We start from the raw sequence: 14792 nt of genomic DNA on the forward strand, positions 1-14792 counted from the left end.
GAAAAAAATTGATGTAAAAAGTGCTGTTTACGTCTTATTGCATTATATTACATCTTTAAATGGTAATGTTATGTTTGTTTGAAAAATAAATAAATAAAAAAAAATATTTTTTATTATTTGGTTGAAAAAAAAATTAAAAAAAAAAGAAAAAGAGATGAAAAAAATCAATAAAACCCACAATTTTTTTTTTCTTCCTACTTCTAATATTATCTTTTCATTTTTTTCAATATATTTTATAACATAAAAATAAAATTATCTTTTTATAACATTTTTTTTTCTTATTTTCACCGCAACAATTCGAATCACAAAATCCTATAAAATATCCTCTCAAGTATCAATTTTTAAATTGCTCACAAAATTCAAAGGATAGATGTATCCATTTTTAAGTTGCTCAAAAAATTCAAAAGATAGATGTAGATGCACCAAAGTAAATAATCACAAATCAGAATGAAGGACGCCAAATAAGAAATCAATTCGATCTGAACAAATTTACTGGTTGATTGTAGTGCTTTTTTAAAAATAGAAAAGGTACATTAATAGAAAATATTCTACCACTAGAAGGACACAATTATCATCACTCATGAAGGTCCGAAGTCTTTCTAACATTTTTCTTTTTCGTTTCAAAGAATTATTACTATGAAATTATGTTTAGATGAGATGGAGTTCACAAAAGAAAGAAAAAGAAAGACTTCTTCAAAGTCTACTCCACTCCATGGATGCCATTACACCATATCATCACACCCTGAAACAAGGAAGAAAATGTAAGAGATATTAACAACTAAAAAATCAATATACTTGGGTCGTGAATGATGACAATTAAAAATCATTTAATAACTGATCGTATCAAAAGTAAAAGTCAAACCGGAGTTCTCAAATTCAAACGGTAAAGAATATATAAAAAGGCTTAATAACTAAATTCCATTTCCTTTGAATTGTGACATCAATAATATTAATACCCATAAGTCAATAAAGGAGAACTGGTTTCAGTACAATATCAGAAGAAAATGGTAACACATTCAAACATAAAGAGGGAGAGCTATTGGCAGCATATGGGGTTTACAAGTTACACTGGCATGGGATGTGAAGAGATAGAAATTGATAGATTATATACACCAAATATCATCCGAGATACAGTAGTAACTTTAGAAATTTCAAATGTAACATTGATACCCAAGACAACGTAATAATAAAGCAAATGATCATGTAGGAAAGTTAAATATACACAGCGTAACTCAAATTCGGAGTTAGCAAACCTTGTAAGTTTTGACGTTATATTCAATTGAAAAACACGAAAACAATACCCCAAAACGTTAATTGCACATTCATAAGTTTTATGTGATAGGCTTGTAGTTGTTTCCTTTCCTAACTTTACTAGTATTGTCTACTGTGTGTAAACTGTAATACATAACTGGATAAGAATTTGCAGTAAAGCATCTAGCACAAGTCTCCAAAAAAGGATTAAGAACCCCCCAACCCCCCAGAATCAAGTATCGTTAATGCAAAACCTAAATCAAATAGCAATGACAATTAGCATCTCAACACATTCACAATTTAGTCTCAACAGTAAGTTAATAAACTAGAGATCAAATTGATTCCTCATGCTATGATTAATTAGTCCTCACTTTATAAATTGATTAAGATACTCCCTGCAACTCAAATTAGTCCCTCCATCATTTGACAGATAATGGTATTAAGAGAAAGCCGGGAACTAACCAATTCGATTATTAGCTCTAAGCCTCTAATAATCTACTATCCCTTAGGAGCCAAAAGAGGTCTAATATGCAGATCTGTTTGAAACAGTAATGAATAATGTGGAACAAGAACGAAATTCAAGGCACTAAGAAAAGCAAGAAAGAAAACCGACCATATCAACGAGAAGGATTAAGAGCCATGAGCAAGTTCTTGCCACCAGGGAGATAAGCAACATTGGGAGACTTGGCAAGGGTGGAGGCCACTTCCCTGGAGGCCTCAATCCTCCTCAGCTCAATCAGCCCCATTCCGGTCGCCGCAGTAGCCTCCGAGATCAGCTTCGCGGCCTCGCTCTCTCCCTCCGCACGGATGATGGCAGCCCGCCGCTCTTGCTCAGCCTTCATCACCACAAACTTTGACCGCTCCGCCTCCTGCTGCGCCACCTGCTTCTGCTCCACGGCACGCGAGAATTCATTTCCGTACGACAGATGCGTGATGGCGACGTCATCAAGGACGATGTTGAAGTCCTTGGCTCGCCGGATGAGGCTCTCGCGGACGAGGGCGGAGACATGCGGCCGCTCCGTGAGGAGCTGATCGGCGTTGAACTGAGCCACCACGGCCTTGAGGACCTCGTTGCCGATGGAAGGGAGCACCTTCTCGTCGTACTCGAGACCGAGGTTCTGGACGATCGTGGGAAGACGGTCGGTGTCCGGACGGGAGAGAACACGGAGGGTGAGGTTCACCATCTGGAGGTCCTTCGTGCCGGAGATCGACGAAAACGTGTGTGGCCGGGTGCGGATGTCGAAGATGTATGGTTTCTGAACCCATGGGATCAAGAAATGGGTGCCTTCACCTACCGTCTCGTCCAGGATGCCGCGGAACCTGTCAAACAGCACCGCGCGCTGGCCACCGTCCACCGTGTACAGGGATGTATTCAACACCGCCGCCGCCGTACCTAGACCGAAGGCGGCGCGGCCTATGTTGCTGAGGAACGACACTGCTGCCTGTCTGCTGCCCATTTTTTTTCCGGGGAATCGACGGGTTTAGGGTTTTAGGGTTGAAGAGAAGGTAGAGTGAGGGTTTTTCTGATTTGTTGGTTTTTATTTGAAGCTGCGTAGGCGTTTTTGTTACAGGTCTCTATTTTTATGGGCCCAATTATTTTACGGCCCAATTATATGTGACCATAAAAATAACTGTCAGCTTCGTATCTCGCATCAAATCATAAAACAATTTATTAGTAATAAATTTTTAAATAGAATTTCAATTTGTAACGGATTAACCTTAACATATAACGAGGGAGTCAGCTCGAGCATGTCCAACCCCACCCAATAACCCAGGGGAAAAAAAAAGGAATGACGATAAATTAGAGTGAGGAGATTTCTTTTGTTTTGGATTAGGAATGCGTAGTTTTTTTTTAACAAATGATATAATACCATGAGACAATAAATTTGCATCATCAATGTGCTACGAAATAATAATATACAAACCAAGCATGCATACATAAATTTTATTGTCTAAACGGGCAATCTTATTAGTACACTTACATTACACAGTACATACTCAAAGTTCAAATAAAATAAAAATAATACTCAAGTTCAGTGCAAGAAAAGAGTTTGCCAAATCCTTTATCGGTAGTTGTAACCTCTGCCTTTACTCTGCATTCGGCAATAATACAAAGCGCCGTCAACATTGGTAAGTCAACTTTGGTCACTGGATATTTTTTTGTTCCCCATCAGACCTAGGAAAAAACACAAAGCACACATTAGCTCCTTAAGAATTTCCAAATTTCACAAACAGCCAACTAACCTCAAGGCTCACGTTGTATTTTTCATTTCTAAAATATTATTTATTATTTCTACATTTAGCACTTGAAGGGTTGAAGCCTTGAATGAAGATGTATTGGTTAATAGAAAAATTCTTTTTCATCTTAATTAGTTTTATCTATTATTATTAGACATGTTTAATAATAAAAAAAATAGTAGTATTTTAAAAAATGGGTCAGATTAAATTTCCTAAGGGGAAAGAATACAAAACAATGCACTTACGAGTTTATGAATGTTCTGATCTGCTTCCATGAGTTGAGTAGAAGGAAAACAACTTTTGATTCGATTAAGCTCTCTCATTAAATCAACCATAGCCATTCTTTCATTTGGTGATTCCATTGAACAGGCCAGTCCAACTTTAAACAGTGAAATTAAACAATTTTCAACCCCAGGCTGTAGTTGTTCTCCCATGGAAAGGATACAAGGGTCCACAATCTTGAAAATGTTACTTGAAATTGAAACTTCAACATATTTATGGAGATTGTGACCGTCCATGAACATTTCATCCGTGGGCCTCTTTCCAGTCAACATTTCTAATATCAGAATCCCAAAGCTATACATATCTCCTTCCATGGACCCTTGATAACCCATTCCATACTCTGAAATAATGTAACCAAAGTAAATTTAGAAAGTGTAAACAAGACTTTGCTTTCGGAAAAAAGTAAGGAGTGCAGTGCTTGTTAGTTAGTATGTTATTCTGTTAAATTTAAACTATTGATAAAAAAATATGAGCTTAATTTTAATGCACTGACAATGTAAAATATTTTGTAATTAGAGGTACACGTAAAACTAAGACAATACTTCAAAATTAAATTCTATAAAATATAAAAAATTCAAAGTAAAATATATTTAAGGATGAGGCTTTACCTGGAGGAGCATAACCAAAAGTTCCTTTAAGTCCAGTTGAGCTAGTTTGCATAGAAGACTCTCCAATATTCTTCTCAAGTAGTCTTGCTAATCCAAAATCACCCACATGAGCTACCATCAAATCGTCGAGAAGAACATTGCTTGGCTTTAAATCACGATGAATAATAGCTCGATTGCATTCATAGTGAAGATAATGAAATGCGGAGGCAACATCATTGATGATGTTAAACCTTTGCTCAAGGTTCAGTGATCTAGCAGCACTTTGATTTGAAATTCCTGTTGATGGATGTAACCAACTTTCTAGGCTTCCATTTGTCATGAACTCAAAAACTAGAGCCTTGAATTCTTGCCCTTTATAATCTGTACCTGAGCAACATGTTAAAATCTTCACCAGATTGCGATGCCTCACACTCTTGAGTGCATTACATTCAGCAACAAAACTCTTCTCAGCACCTTTGGTTTGAAGCTTTAGGACCTTAATGGCAACAACATCAACACTTTCTTCTAACTCAAGAGTTCCCTTATACACAGAGCCAAAACTTCCAGACCCTATCAAATTTTCTTCTGAGAATCCATTTGTTCCATTGTGTAGGCTTTGATAGGAAACCTTAGACAGCAGTTCAATTGTTGGTGAATCATCAGAAGACATTTTCTTGCTTCTCTTCCTCATCCAGCAAATGGTTAGGAAAAGAGATAAGAAGAAGAAAAAAGCACACACACAAACTATCACTACAAACAACTTGAAATTCTGGTGTCTCTTTGGTTTCTTAGCTTCAGAAGGGCATGGTGGCAAATGAAGCTCTGAAACACCCCCACAAAGCTTATTGTTTCCAATCATTGCAAACTCACTCACATTTCTGAAAACACCTTCTGTTGGTACTTTGCCAACCAACATGTTGAAAGAGATATTGAGATACTCAAGTGAAATGTTCTGCAAGCCTTCAGGAATCGACCCGGACAAATGGTTTCGTGATATGTCTAATTTTCGGAGACCTTTAAGCGAAACCAAAGAGGATGGTATGGTTCCGGAGAATGAATTCCCTTGCAGATAAAGGAACTCCAAACTTAGACACACTGCAATGCTGGCAGGAATGTTGCCAACTAGATTATTCTCAGAGAGTTTCAGGAAATTGAGATTTTGTAGCTTTCCCACTTCATCAGATAGATTGCCACTGAATGAGTTTTGTGACAAGTCTAATAAGATTGTTAAGGAAGAAATGCTGAAAATCTCAGATGGTATGGTTCCGCTGAGATTGTTCTTGGAAAAATTAAGGTGTTGTAAGCTCTGGCAGTTTCCTATACTTGAAGGAATGCTTCCTTCAAACATATTGTCTGACAAATCCAAGAGAAATAACTTGCTGAGGTTGCCTATAAAGGCTGGCATCTCTCCTGAAAACTTGTTTCCACCCAACTCTATTAATTCCATCTTTTGAAACTGTCCAAAAGTAGCTGGAATATTCCCATCAAAACGGCAGCCTTGCATGCTCAAGAGAGTTAAGTACCCCAAATTTCCTAACTCTGCAGGAATTTTTCCATATATTTGGTTATAACCAAGAAAGAGATTGCTCAAGTGTGTAGACAAATTACCAATGTAATTTGGCAACTGGCCTCCAAAGTTATTGACAGATATGCCAAGCACGTACAAGTTACTACAGTTGGCCAATGGCTTCAAGAACTTCAAATCCTTAGTTGGAAATCCACCTAGATTGTTCTCAGATACAGATAGAAATCGAAGTTTTGTTAGCTTCCCTAGGCTTGGAACTTGTCCCACAAAATGGTTTCGATCCAAATCAAGTACTTGTAGTAAAGATGCATTTGTGACAGAAAGTGGAATTGTTCCAGAGAAATTGTTAGTTCCAATTTGGAAAAATTGAAGATTTGGGAGGTTATGGAAAATGTTGGCCGGCAAAGAGCCACTAATATTATTGTTTGAAACTGATAACACACTAAGAGATGATATATTGTAAAGACAAGACGGAAGTGTACTGGAAAATTCGTTCAAATCGACTAATAAATATGTCAAGTTTTGCAAGGCACATAATTGTTGTGGAATATTCCCCTCCAAGTTATTAGAAATCAACACTAGGGAAGTGAGGGATGTAAGATTACCTATGGATGGTGGGATTCTTCCACTTAAATTATTACTCTCAATGAAAAATTCTTTGAGCTTGGAAAGAGATCCGATTTCAATTGGTATGTTACCAATCAAATTGTTCCATGAGAAGTCAAAGTTTGTGAGTTCATAACAACTGGTCAAGTTTATAGGAATTTCACCAGTCAGAGAATTGTTATTAAGATAAAGTACCTGCAGGTGTGACAAGAGACCAAGCTCTTGGGGGATATCTCCATAGAAGCTGTTGTTTTCGAGGTCTATGTGCCTCAGAAAAGAGAGATTACTGAGTTGAGGAGACAGAGATCCATGCAGATAATATCCTGGTAATTTCAATTCAATAACTCTTTGTTGCTTGGGACTATTATTGCATGTGATTCCTTGCCACTTGCAAAAGTGGTTTGTGGTATTCCAAGAATCCAAGACTCCAAAAGGGTCATTGGATATTGAATCCTTGAACTTGAGCAAAGCCAGATGATCACTCTCATTTCCTAGCAACAATGCGTGGGCACTAGTACTACTACTACTACTACTACTAATGTTTGAGATAAACCACAGTAGTGATGAGTTCAGAGTGGTAATAAGAAAGAAGTGAATAATGTATTCGTACCAAAATAATGTGGAGAAGACAAGAGAGACAGGCTTCATTTGAGGAATAATAATAAGAGAGGCTACTTGGTTAGAGGTGTTTCTATTGTCCCATGCATAATGGTGCGACTACTTAAATACTACTTGAGGCAACAGATGACTATTAAAATATAAATGGATCCGGCGGGAGAGAATGGATTATGGATTATTTGTACAATGTGTAATGGGTTATTGAGTTATAAAATGAACATTCTTCTACTATCTAAAATAACCATCCGAGTACTAGCGATAATAAACATCTTTCCAAAATATTAAATTGTTTTTGGGGTTCACCAATGATCAAATTCTTGACCTTTCGGATCTAGCACTCTAATACCATGTCATGATACCACTCATCCCAAAAGGTTCAGCTGATGGGAAAAGGTAACACTAATAATTATATTTTTAATACTCCCTAAATCTCCATTGTATACATTATATAAATATTCCATTGGCTCCTCATACTTTCCCAATATAAAATATGAGTTAACTAACACATACACATATATGTATTGACTAATTTGTTGATTTTTGACGCATACATAATAATATTTTAAAAACTGTTAATTATGATTAGAAATTATTAATCATCTTCACATTCTCTATTCAATTGTTAACTTGCAGGATTTGGCACATCTCTTTCGGCACTTTCGGCAGCTTTGACACCTTAGAGAACACCTTCGCCAAATTGGTGAAAAAAAGTCATGAGTAGAAGAGAAACTCATCTTGGTTCCAGATCTCCTTGTTTTTTTTTGGTCATGGGTCTCTGTGTTTTTGGAATACATTGACTCTTCATGGACCCGGTCATTTTTCTGGCCCAATTATATACGGCCCCCAAAAAACACAAGGGGATTGGTCTCGAAGCGTTGACCAAAGATTAAAGCAAGAGCGTATAATTGGTGGAACCTGTTCAATCACCGGTTCGCATAAGTCATAAACAATGGAAGCAGATTCTCAAATTAAATCATCAGTTTTATGAATAATAAAATTAAAATTAAAATTAATTTCTTTCATTAATTTAATTATTTAATTATTATAAATACAGTGGTGGTTATATCATATATGTATATTGGAATTTGGAATCCCGTAACAATGTTATTGGTGGAGAGAGTATTGGGAAAATGGGAAGTGTGAATTGAATTGTGACGTATTAGAGAGTATGAAAGGAGAGTGAAGAGTAGAAAAGGGAGTATGATTATGTGAAGATGAAGACCATCAACGACGATGCTTCCGCACAAGATCTCGACCCTCAAAGCGACCACAGCTCCGAATACCTTCTTACTTCTAACCCTCAGCCCCGCCGTCCCCGCGGCTTCGCTGCAGCCGCCGCCAATCCTGCCGGAAAGGGGAAGAAAGAGAGGGAGAAGGAGAAGGAGCGCACTAAGCTCCGCGAGCGTCACCGCCGTGCCATCACTAGCCGTATGCTTGCCGGTCTCCGGCAGTACGGGAACTTCCCTCTCCCGGCGCGTGCTGACATGAACGACGTACTCGCTGCACTCGCGCGTGACGCCGGTTGGGTTGTTGAAGCTGATGGCACCACCTACCGGCAATGTCCTCCACCTTCTCACGTGGTTAGCTTTCTCCATTCTCTGAAAATTTTCGTGGTTCAGCTCAAATTTGGTTATGGTTATGTTTGATTGTCATGATAAGTTTCAACATTGCAGATTTGTTTTAGAAATTAGAAGGTTTTGAACTTTGTTTGCAAGCAATTCTACAATGTGTTTTGAATTTAGTTGCTTGATACTTAAAGTCTACGAGTGAGAATGCTAACTAAATTATTTGTAACCTTTAATGGTTTAACCTCATGGAGCCATGATTATGTGCAGGGATCTTTTGCAGCTAGGTCAGTTGAAAGTCAACTCTCTGGTGGTTCCTTGAGACCTTGCTCTGTTAAAGAGACACTAGGGAATCAGCCACCGGCACTTAGAATTGATGAATGCTTGTCGCCTGCGTCGATAGATTCTGTGGTAATTGCAGAAAGGGACTCGAAGAATGAGAAATACACAAGTGCAAGCCCTGTAAATGTAGTCCACTGTTTGGAGGCCGATCAGGTGACTTGTTTTGAATAGTTGAAATGTTTATATGCAGATACTGAGTAAATGCCGGTTCCTTGGAATCTAGATTGTTCTATAACAAAATTTGATGCATGCTTTATATTTAGGCTTTTAACTTTTCTATCAATGCTCACCAAGTGGAGCATTATATTTGAGCATATGTAGTTCAGGACCTTCTGATTGTGTAATTTATTGATGCAGCTCATACATGATATTCATTCTGGTGTGCACGAGAATGACTTTACCTGCACACCATATGTTCCGGTTTACTCAAAGCTACCAGTAAGTGTCTTCTATTTGGTGCTTGCTGCATCTTGGACTAGCATCCAACCTGTGTAGTTTGTCCTATGCAACAAATTACACATCAACAGGTTTTAATTTTGCATGTCCTTTGTCATTGTGTCTACCTCATATCTAATCATAAGATTTCCGTTATAAACTTCGTCATTTCTTGCAGGCTGGTATTATTAACAAATTTTGCCAGTTGATTGATCCTGAAGGCATTAGACAAGAGCTAATTCATCTTAAGTCTTTAAATATGGATGGCGTCATTGTGGATTGTTGGTGGGGTATTGTTGAAGGCTGGAATCCGCAGAAATATGTGTGGTCTGGCTATAGGGATCTTTTTAGCATTATTAGAGAATTTAAGCTGAAGTTACAGGTATATATTAAATTTGGTTTTATCATTTAATACATGTGTTCACATCCTTTGAATAAGTAAATTTACCAAACGCATGAATATGTTATATTATGAGTGTGGATGTCTGAGATTTTGGTAACAACACCAAATCGTTTATTTTCTAACACAAGGATGGCTTGTATGGTTTGGACTTTTAATGAAGTCTAGCGACCTGAATGCTTGAAACTATATATATAAAGGGACAAGAGGACGTTTAATGGAAATGTTGTCAGATCATGACAAATCTATTTTCAGTTTATAAACTTTCAAGCGACTCTTCATGTCTTCTACTATTATTTAGACATAGTAACTAATGGATGGTTTCGGTTTATTAATTTCTTGTGGACATTTATTCTTTTCATGGGAATTGGAAGCATATCTAGCATTATTGAAGTATCTAATTTGGTTCTTGTTTTAAATTCTGAAGGTTGTTATGGCATTTCATGAATGTGGAGGGAATGGTTCTAGTGATGCATTGATTGCCCTGCCACAATGGGTTTTGGATATGGGAAAAGATAACCCGGATATATTCTTTACAGATCGTGAAGGGCGGAGGAATACTGAATGCCTTTCCTGGGGAATTGACAAAGAGCGTGTTCTGAAAGGAAGAACTGGAATTGAGGTATGAAAACAACTCTCCCTGATTTGAGGGGGCAAAAAAAGGAAAAAGAAAAAGTGTTCACTTCATATCATCAAATTCCAGTTCATTGCATTTGCATATTAGTTTTGATTGTAGTTAAGTCCTTTATATGCATATACATGGTTATTGGTGGCTGTACCTTCTATAGATTATATCCTTCGTATTTTCTTCAAGAAAAAATAATGCTCCTATCTGTTTTGGTTATTACTTATTAACCATATCTAATATATTCAGGTCTATTTTGATATGATGAGAAGCTTCAGGACAGAGTTTGATGACCTGTTTGCAGAAGGTCTGATTTCTGCAGTAGAAATTGGACTTGGTGCATCTGGGGAGCTGAAATACCCTTCTTTTTCAGAAAGGATGGGATGGAGGTATCCTGGAATAGGCGAGTTTCAGGTATTGGCTTCATTTTAAAATATTTGCATTCTTCTGCATTGTAGGCACTGCAGGTGATCTCATATATTTCGTTTGCTAACAATGAAGTCCTGTTTTCCTTTTCATCTTGTATGAACAGTGCTATGATAAATACCTGCAACATAGTCTGCGCATGGCAGCCAAATTACGTGGTCATTCTTTCTGGGCTAGAGGACCTGATAATGCTGGACACTACAACTCTATGCCACATGAAACTGGATTCTTTTGTGAACGAGGTGATTATGACAACTATTATGGACGCTTCTTCTTACATTGGTATTCCCAGACATTAATAGACCATGCAGATAATGTTCTGTCCCTTGCAAGCCTTGCTTTTGAGGATACAAAATTAGTTGTCAAGGTATTGGTTCTCATATAGACAAATACCAGGCTCTTTCCATCATAGTTCCATCTTCTGCTAGTCCTAGATTTGGATGGTGTTAGTTTTCTTCTTGCATTGATTGCTTGAATAGTTGGTTGATGGTACTTATTGCTTAGACTCGGTTTGTTATCCCCTTAAAACGGAGTGAAAATTCAGGGATGGATCTTTTGCATAAAGCTTGGCCATGAGTTTTTCATCCCATTTTTCTGGGATACGAAACTGACGCCTATTGACTAATAATGTTGATGGTTCTCACTTTTGGAGTCACCAAGAATTGGTAAATTCATTTTGTTCAATTGGATCTTTCAGTTTGAATTTAACTAAATTCAATATTTTCCTTTTAAAGTTCTGGCCAATGATTGATTACTTTAATTTTCTTGGGGGAATATATTTTTTTCCAATGCCGTTCTGTTAAATAGTAAATGCTTCTGTAAACTGTTTCCTTCTTGAGATGTGAAAAAATCAGAAATCAAACCCCAATATCTAGTGCAAAAGGATTTAGTTCTTGATTCTGTAGGTATGTATATATGGTCATTGCGTATCCTAAAAATTAGATAGTGTGCAGGTTCCTGCTGTATACTGGTGGTATAAGACTCCTAGTCATGCAGCAGAGTTGACAACCGGATATCACAACCCCACGAATCAGGATGGATACTCTCCTGTGTTTGAGATCTTGAGAAAACATTCTGTCACCATGAAATTTGTCTGTGTAGGATTTCATCTTTCCAACCAGGAAGCTAATGAATCATTAATTGATCCAGAGGGTTTAAGTTGGCAGGTAATTTTAGCTCATTGCCTCATTGATTTCTTCTGCTATGCTCTTCCGCCATTATCTGGCTTTCAGGTGGCTTGCGTGAAGATAGGAGTGATGTTATTTGATAGTGTGCATAGCATAACTTATTTGGTTTCACATGCACCTGTCGATGTTTCCAACTTTTCTTTGATCCGCTGTCAATAAAATCAGTTGTTTCATGCTCTACAGGTACTAAACTCAGCTTGGGATCGAGGTTTGGTTGCTGCTGGAGAGAATGCTCCTCTTTGCTATGATAGAGAAGGTTACAAGAGATTAGTTGAGATGGCCAAGCCCAGCAATGATCCAGATCGCCGGCATTTCTCGTTCTTTGTTGTCCAACAACCATCTATGCTTCAAGGAAATGTTTGCTTGTCGGAATTGGATTTCTTCGTTAAATCCATGCACGGTAAGGATTTTCATTGACATTGTAATCAAGTAATTTTTTTTTCATCTAATGTTTATTTTAGCTATCTACACTTGCAGGTGAGATGACAGGAGCCATATAATTGCTGCAAATTTTACTTTCAAGAGATGTAAGCCTTTGGAGGTTGCAAAGGGTGAAAGGGGCATTCTTCAAAGTAGATAGTCATGTTGTGCCAAGTGTAATCTATCATAGTATTATTCATACCTAAATATAAATACTTAATATGTTTATATTTTATAGGCCTCGAGTCCCCAAGATATAGACTTCTAGTCCTCGGGTAGCCTCATACGGTCATACCGCATTGCAAGCTTGTTAAGGCTAGGGAGGATCTAAGATTTTAGGATAAGGGGGAAGAATTATTAGAGATCGTAACTGTATAAAAAATTAGTGAAAAGTTTTGTTCTCACTTTAGATGGAACTTGTCATTGAAAATGCATGAAATGGTTAAGAATTTGTTGCTAGCTGATGGGTTGTTGCATACACAATAACACAAGGTGAAATTGAAAACTCCTAGACATTTGCTCAAGTTGACAAGTGAACTAACTATTCAACCAATCCAAATTAGCTCAATAATATTCGCATTATAGGCATAAAAATCTGTGGTAGTGAGTTTTGGTTCATTCTTAAAACATGTATGGAAAGAGATGGCCACTATTTGAATTCCAATGAGGTTTAAAATTCACGTTCATAAATTGCTTTTCTAAATTGCCAGTGCAACTTGTGAAATCAGTAAGAGAGTATTATCCACAACCCAAATGTATTTTGGTACAATATTTTGGAGCGGAGAAAGATATGAAAAATAAACTTTGCTAAAAATAAAGAATCATGGTCTTCCAGAATAACCCCATCGTATTATTATGTAATATCAGTCCGTTCGAGTGAAACCACATTTCATCAGCAGAATGAACACCTGCATAAGATCACAAAAGAAATCCTACTTAATATTCAATGTGCATCAGGTCATATTCACAGATTCTAATATAAATCTCTGGTGCACCTATACCAATTATTTGAGCTGGTATAAATGACATGGAATGCTAGCCCCATAACCACTTGAAATCTGGGGTTAACATTCGGCACCAATCTCACAGAAGTGTAGGGCCTTGGAAGTTGGAAAATGGAGGCAAGACGGAAGAGAAAAGAGTGTATGGCTAGCCATTAACACGACAGAGCCTGGTGTTGACCAAGGTGTGGTTGTGGAGAACCGTGGCTTATTTAGTTGACTATAAAGGATTAAAAAACCACCCTGAAGCTCATACACGTCCTTTTCATGATTCTTAATCAATGCCTTGTATACATAAAACATCAAGAAAAAACAACTAAATACAAAACATACCTCGGTTTACACGCCTTGCAACTCTCAGTGTCATAGATATTTGATGCGTTATGTTGTAAGTTTTCTCCTTCCCTTGGTAAAACATTATTAAACTACTCTTCCACCTTAGCCCATGACAACACTCTAGAAGACTCATCCTGTTGCTCAATCTCCTCAATTCTTTCATCAATTAATCTTGTTTCATCATTGATATAAGAGCCATCTTTTTTTTTGTGCACTTTAATCCATAACTCTCCTCTACCGACTCTTCTCCCTTATCCTTCCGGCTCTTCTTCCATCCTCCGTGCAAAGCTTTTCGAACCACCAGTGTGGGTATATAGTTGCTTTGATCGATTAATCGCGTTTTTCCTACACTTCCCCTTTGTCTTAGCATCGGCGCGACAGTTAAGAAACCATCTCCAATGCTCTCGATCAATTCCCGGCGGACGTTTCTCAATGTTTCTTCAGTCGTAAATGTTGGCTTGTAAAAAGCATGTACAACCTCAGCCTTGCTTCCTTCCAAGACTTCCCCATACTTTTCAAAATATTTTTCTTGATAGTTCATTCACTATCCTCATCAAAGTGGAAAATTTGTTTGATGCATTCATTATAAACATTGTCTTTAGTGGTAATCTTACGCCAACTTCTCTTACAGATAGGAAATTTTCCATAGTCAATCCCACCAAACCAAGCACGCCACTCAACAGTCCAGCAATTGGAGACGAAGCTGGACTGTTGAGTGGCGTGTTTGGTCTGCTGGGACCTGACTATGGAAAATTTCCTATCTGTGAGAAAAGTTGGCGTAAATTACCACTAAAGACAAAGTTTATAACGAATGCATCAAGCAAATTTTCTACTTTGATATAGATAAAAGAACTATCAAGAAAAATATTTTGAAAAGTATGGAGAAGTCTTGGAAGGAAGCAAGGCTGAGGTTGAACAATGCTTTTTACGAGTCAACATTGAGAAACG

At 37.5% G+C, this 14792-nt stretch overlaps 2 protein-coding genes, 1 long non-coding RNA gene and 1 pseudogene across 3 annotated transcripts; 1 reads left to right on the forward strand and 3 right to left on the reverse strand.

The window, feature by feature from the left end:
- Positions 1–478: 478 nt before the first annotated feature.
- LOC107642444 (prohibitin-3, mitochondrial) lies at positions 479–2802 on the reverse strand. Its single transcript, XM_016345804.3, has 2 exons — positions 1865–2802; positions 479–742 (listed from the first exon to the last, which is right to left on the reverse strand). The coding sequence occupies exon 1, from the start codon at positions 2706–2708 to the stop codon at positions 1869–1871; it is 840 nt and encodes a 279-aa protein (XP_016201290.1). The 5' UTR covers positions 2709–2802; the 3' UTR covers positions 479–742; positions 1865–1868.
- A 487-nt stretch (positions 2803–3289) lies between these two features.
- Positions 3290–7137, reverse strand: LOC107639949 (LRR receptor-like serine/threonine-protein kinase EFR pseudogene; annotated as a pseudogene).
- A 999-nt stretch (positions 7138–8136) lies between these two features.
- On the forward strand, positions 8137–12967 carry BMY2 (beta-amylase 2). Its single transcript, XM_016345802.3, has 10 exons — positions 8137–8687; positions 8943–9167; positions 9372–9452; positions 9628–9831; positions 10277–10471; positions 10724–10888; positions 11007–11267; positions 11854–12066; positions 12271–12487; positions 12565–12967. The coding sequence occupies exons 1-10, from the start codon at positions 8322–8324 to the stop codon at positions 12585–12587; spliced, it is 1950 nt and encodes a 649-aa protein (XP_016201288.1). The 5' UTR covers positions 8137–8321; the 3' UTR covers positions 12588–12967.
- A 192-nt stretch (positions 12968–13159) lies between these two features.
- On the reverse strand, positions 13160–14095 carry LOC148563207 (uncharacterized). The gene is made up of 2 exons (XR_015883443.1): positions 13842–14095; positions 13160–13415 (listed from the first exon to the last, which is right to left on the reverse strand). It is a non-coding gene; the product is annotated as an uncharacterized LOC148563207 (long non-coding RNA).
- Positions 14096–14792: the final 697 nt, after the last annotated feature.

The sequence above is a fragment of the Arachis ipaensis genome, chromosome B5, assembly GCF_059453495.1.
Source record: "Arachis ipaensis isolate K30076 ecotype BB chromosome B5, ASM5945349v1, whole genome shotgun sequence".
In the NCBI taxonomy this organism is placed as follows: Eukaryota; Viridiplantae; Streptophyta; class Magnoliopsida; order Fabales; family Fabaceae; genus Arachis; species Arachis ipaensis.

Coding starts and splice junctions, on each gene's coding strand:
- LOC107642444 (XM_016345804.3), bottom strand. CDS start 2,708: ATGGGCAGCAGACAGGCAGCAGTGTCGTTCCTCAGCAACATAGGCCGC.
- BMY2 (XM_016345802.3), top strand. CDS start 8,322: ATGAAGACCATCAACGACGATGCTTCCGCACAAGATCTCGACCCTCAA. Junction 10,472..10,723: donor AAGGAAGAACTGGAATTGAG/GTATGAAAACAA, acceptor TAATATATTCAG/GTCTATTTTGATATGATGAG. Junction 10,889..11,006: donor CTGGAATAGGCGAGTTTCAG/GTATTGGCTTCA, acceptor TTGTATGAACAG/TGCTATGATAAATACCTGCA.